Source organism: Corvus brachyrhynchos, unplaced genomic scaffold (assembly GCF_000691975.1).
Source record: "Corvus brachyrhynchos isolate BGI_N302 unplaced genomic scaffold, ASM69197v1 scaffold139, whole genome shotgun sequence".
Lineage (NCBI taxonomy): Eukaryota > Metazoa > Chordata > Aves > Passeriformes > Corvidae > Corvus > Corvus brachyrhynchos.
Window position 1 is genome coordinate 2,114,682 of NW_008246062.1, and position 5,801 is coordinate 2,120,482.

The window sequence follows — 5,801 nt, forward strand, 5'->3', positions numbered from 1 at the left end:
AGGGAAGAGGGAATGAGGCTTCTTGGAAGTCATCATCAGCTGCTCAAGAGACAACAGGGAAAAGACACAACTCAGAAAATTCTGATTAGCTCTACAGAAAACATTTTTCACTATGAGGGTGGTCAAACAGTGGGACCAGAGGAGTTGCCCAGAGAGGTTTTATCAGTGGAGACATTCAGCACCTAATGTGACAAGTAGCCTGAAAGCCGTTGATGCCGTTTGAATGGAGGATTGAACTACATGACCTCCAAACTTCACCTGTAAACCTAGATTATTTTGTAATTCAAGAGCTATTTGGAGGTGGGAAGAAGGAATGGACTCTTAGTTCTATTTTATTTAAACGAAAATACTGTTATAGTGATATTTACACTTGGAGAACGAACGTCTTATAGCACGTCATGAGAACTGCATCTGTGAAACGAGCTGAATCCTGTGGGCCACTTAAGAAATTATAACAGTGCAACTCTGTCAAACTCTGGGCAGTAAGATGGAGGCTGTAGAGTGTGTCTTATTCTACAGATTTGATTCTGCATGGTCCTGAAATGGATGCTGTCCATAGTACTGTTGACTGATGAGCTCTTTGTAATTTCTCTATGTATATTTGTCACTCAAAAACTGTTTCAGTTTTTCATGCCAATGTTCTGTAATAATGCAGAACTGAGAAACATCTATTCCAAAATCGCTAGCTCCTGATGCCTGGCTTGTCTTCACTTCATTCCACAGGGACAACTTCAGGACCTAGGAAAGATGCAGCCATATCTCCTGGGTTGATGGGCAGCAGCAAAGCGCTTGCAACCACAGCTATATCACCGATTCAGCATGACCCTTCACGGTAAGCTGCTGGGTAATCTCTGGTTTAAGATTCTGCAAACACAACCATCAAATTCTCCTAGATCCAGAGAAGTGACTGAATTTCTGTGATGTTTCATATTAGCACAAGCCGAATAATATAAACTAAAACCTACCATATCCTTTTGACATTTATAGTAAGCCTTAAGTTGCATGTTAGAATAAGAAAAGCAAGAATATGCCAAGTTCTAACATATTAATTTTACTTAGATTTTGAGCAGAAAGTATTTTATGTTGCAAGTCCTGACACATTATTTACACCTTTGTACATAATTTGAATTGACAGTGTTAACCCCATTAGGTTTTACATCCACTTGAAGATTTTAATCCCTCTGCATTTGCCTGCCTCCTCCCCCCCCCATTTTTATCAAATGGCATTTCTTTTAAAATGTTTTGTGTGAGAGTTATTTTATGTTTAATGACAAGCAACAAAATCACATTAAGTCAGCAATTCCTGATTATACTATATATCTGCACTAAATGCACTGGAAAAGCAGCATTATCACTTCTGTTCCAATGAAAAAACTGAAAGCAGCATTGTTGTTATACTTACGAGTCTGAAAACAACTTGCCTTCTTTAGGCAGGATTACATTTCTAGTGGTAAATGCCTAGAAGTACAGTGTACAATCCATGCTTTTCTTTATCATATCCCACATTTTCTCATAATAAAATCTTTAGTTAAGCAACAAAATACAAGCAGATTGAAATATGAACTTGGAGTGTTTTATACCGCTAGTTAGATAACAGTGCAGTGGCATAACAGGAATGTGCAGTCATTCATGAGAAGAGTTAAATGTTTCTTGGAGGATGAGAGGGCTAGAGTCAGATTTAATCTTCTCTTGGCCCAGTGGACTTGGAAAATGTATGCTTGATATCATCCCTGTATTCTTGGCAGCAGCTGGCAGTTTATTTCTATCTTCTGAGAGAACTTGCGATATATAATAGGTGAGAAACTGCTATCAATATTGACAAATTTGTACTTACTTGCTATGGAAACACTTTTTTTTTCTCTTCTGATGGAAAGGATGATAATTCTTGGAGGATTTAAGAACTGACTTAGACTGGGCTGTTTCCCACAAGTAGCTGTATGTTTAAACTAACAGAAACCACAAGATTGCCTAAGCATTTCTCTTAGAAGCAATGGTTACCTTTGCAAGGCAGTCATAGCAGATAAAGTGTGTGTAGAGATACTGCCTGATAGTGTCTAATAGTGCTAAGTTGAGATTCCATTCAAACACTGAGGAGTAGATATAATTATGCACATCATATGATGACTGCTCAGAAAAAGAAATTTTATTCAAGAGGATTGATGGTCTATTCTTTTCCACAGAGGGGAGTAAAATATTTGTTGAAATATGCTGTTAGAAATCATATCAGGTAAAGCGATCAGTAAAAAGAGTCTGATTAGCTGTCATCCTTAAAGTATTATTTTACCAGTTGATGAAAAATCCTGTATTTCTAGGCACTTTCTCCCATGCTTCTTCCCTTTCTTTCTCACCATTGGTGCTGTAGGTATAATTCACTAGGTTAAACAGCCATGTTGTGCTTTCCCTTACTCCTGGCCCTCTGTAATTGAAAATGGTAAATGGACAAGTATTTCTGGGGAGACCTAAAGCTGATTCTATCCTTCATCAAAAAACCTGCTTGGGCAGCAGGTCAGTCTCAATTTATCACTGAATGGTTATAAGCTTAGACTGCAGGTTTAACTAACTAAATTAATCAATATTGAGAATTATTGCTGCTTTTGTGCCACTAAAGTAAGGGTTTGTCAGCATGTTCATTATGATCTGTGATTTGGGGGGGTTAACAGCTTAACCATAACAGTTGGCACGGATCTGAAACTTGCAACACAAAGCCCTAGCCTAAGAGCAAATTTATTTATTCAGCAGTACGTGTAAACCTAATTACTTTTGACTATTTAAATTTATAGGACTAGATTCAACTCGTGTTTGTGCCAGCTTTAACTAGCACAAACCCTGGCACCCGGCAGCAGCAGCAGTGGAAAGCCTGCCAGAGAGAAGGTGTTGGAAAGCGACAGAAGCTCCCTGGCAGCGAGAGGCATCAGGGTGCTAGCACAGCTTCTGGGAAGGGCTGGCTGGGTAAGCAGGCATGGCAGGTAGAAGATGTGTTGGCGTGATAGCCTGCCTTGGCAGGGCTCAACTGGAGGCTTCAGTGTGTTACAGATACCTCCTGCTTGAGAAAGAATTGCTGCAGTCCTACTTTCTTCTCTGTCTTGGAATGAATCATGTCATGAACAAGAAATAAGTGTCCCTAGAAAGTAGATGTAAACCTTGAGAGCCTTAGTGCTAGAGCTGTAAAAGGACCAGACTTGCAAAACTAGTGTGCACAAGGTGATTTCAGTTATATCTCTGAAAGAAAAAGAAAACCCCAGCATTTCCTTGTCTGGCCTCTGGAGATGGGCTAATAGTGTGAATTTGTTTGCCTGTCAGGCTTCTGTGCATGCCTGTCGCTGCCTTCCATAACACAGCCAAACACTGCAAGTTTGGTTATCCAGTGTTCTTAAGCCAAGTGTCTACACCTGCATGAGGCCCTTGAAATTACGTTCACAGCAGGTCTGGAAAACTTTTCTACTCCGTGTACTTATTTATCTAAACCAAAGCCACTATATTTGGGGAAAAACATCGCAGGCATGATTGGGGCCGGGCAAATTTGGAAGAGTAGGTTTGTTCCTGAAGGATGGTTACTCTGATTGTGTTAAATGTTACCTTTTTGGTGACCAGGTACAGGTGTTTGCCTAGAAGAGAGAGTCTGTGTTTCTGGTGAACTGAAGGGGAACTGGACAGGGGAAGTAGTGGCATATTTATGCTTTCATTTAGTAGTGAAGAAGTTTTTTACATAAACTACATCTTAACTATAATCAGGTACTGATTTCAGCAAAACAAATGTTGTGTTGCATACAGAAGTGAAACTGCTCTAAATTAAAGTATTCAGCTATTTTTGGGGGAAAAAAGGAATCTATAAATTGTACATTCTGAAATACCATTTAATTTGATTACAGCCCTGTTGCAATTGTTAGGCTCTCCCCACGTAGTGTTGAGTTTGGCACAGTAAGTCCTATAACACTGCAGAAATTGAGCATTTAAAAAGACACAGGTGAAGTTTCTTCTGCTCACCATGGAAACAGATATCTCTCCTGTAGCATTTTTCACTTTGGACAAAGTGAATTTAAGAACAGTTAGGTGAATTAAGGGACTGTGTGATAGTCTGGGATTTCAGCACTTAGTCTGTGGTTTTTTGGTTGCAGTTTCAAATCAAAGCTTTCATACTTGCTGAATGCATTGTCTTGGAGCGAAGTTTCTTGTAGCCATTAAAAGAAGTGATTTAGAAGTTCTTGCAATATGAATGCTGTATTTGAGCTGTATTATTATCTGTTAGACTACAGTGGCCTGTTGGAGTTCTCATAAACAGATTGTATTGTGTAAATTTGTGTTTAGGGACATTTTAAAAACAAAACTATTTACCCGGTTGCCCAGCATATCTCAGGTGAATGTGTATTCAGGGACTTTTAAGCAAATTAATATCTGATGTAAAATATAATGTGCAGAACTATATACTTAATAATGCACACTGGAATAGTCTAGCATAAATCTGTTGTGCTGATTGTTAGGAAATAGGACAGTGATGAGATTCAAGCTTTTGTCTTACTTATGTGGTGGTTGATTTTCACATCTTTGCGTTTGGGATGCTTAAATATGGATATCAACTTAAGATGGTCTCTGAAGTTCCTTATACTTCAGAGTCTAAGCAAGCACTGCCAAAGAAATAGAACTGCTTTTTTGCACTTAGAATCAGACACCACTCAGGTTTCAGAAGGAGCAGAAAACTTTCATTCTAGATTTAACTATGGAACATTTAAAGAGATTAAAAGTGTGGTTGGAGTGGGGTGGTGAGTTAATTTCTGAATGTTGTAGGAGACGCTAGTTTTGCCTGCTCCCCGAGAAAGCCAGCAGTGCAAAAAGTCCAATGTAATTCCATATGCAAGTGACAAAACCAGACGTTGGCAAATTAATCTCTCTTATTCAGAGTGTAGGTTGTTAATTGTTCTCTCTGCTGGCTGTCGATATAATGTGAAATTTTCATTCCCCATTCAAGATGGAAAAAGTTGTGGCTGAAAATGTTAACATTTGCATTTTTATTTGTTGATTTATTTAAAGGACAGCCTCTCTTACAGCAATCCATCACTCAGTGACACCCCAAATATGAATAATGTATTGTAGACTTGCGGTTACAATGTGTAATAAGTGCCAGAGACAGTAGAAGAATGTTAACTATGTTGCAAATGTAATATTTATCGACTCATACTTTATTGCTTTCGAGGTTCAATAATACTGACCATAGGACATTAATATCACTTATCTTGATTTTAGTTGGGCACCTCTGTATGTAGAAATAACCCATCTATCTCATACTTACAAAATAAATGTGAATTTTACAGCTCTTTGTAAGAAGTGCATTGTAGGTTTCTTGGCTTATGGCTCAGAGTTCTCCTTTTCTGCCTTCTCATTTACTCGTATCTGACACTGATCCCCCTCCAGTTGCCTGACCCAGGTGGTGAACACCTCAGCACTCTTCTAGAGGCTTCATTTACTGGCTGCATTGTGATCTTGTGCCTCAGATAGGATTTGGACCAGGTTTCTTTTCCTATTAAAGACCAGTATGCAAAGAGTTTTCTATTGCTTCTGGCTGCAAAGGCAACAGCTGAGAGGCTAAAACAGAAATACCTTCTCTTTTGGAAGGACCCACACAGCAAATCTAAATCATCTCTTTGAGGATTACAGATATCAGAAACAGAAGTGTTTAGTAAGTTCAACATTTGTTATAGACATGGAACTTACGTACAGAGAAATTTTTACTTAGTGAATAGCAATAAGTTAGAGCAATTTGGGAAGATTGGGATTTAAAATTCAGTGGGTTTGAGAGCCAAAATTTT

General features: G+C 38.6%; 1 protein-coding gene across 1 annotated transcript in view; it reads left to right on the forward strand.

The window, feature by feature from the left end:
• Positions 1-5,801, forward strand: part of KIAA1328 (KIAA1328 ortholog) — a gene marked incomplete at its 5' end in the record, with an annotated part of 167,931 nt that overhangs the window by 137,482 nt on the left and 24,648 nt on the right. Inside the window, one exon of the mRNA XM_017746573.1 lies at positions 724-832. Coding sequence (XP_017602062.1) covers positions 724-832 — 109 coding nt within the window. The remainder of the gene's footprint in view (positions 1-723; positions 833-5,801) is intronic.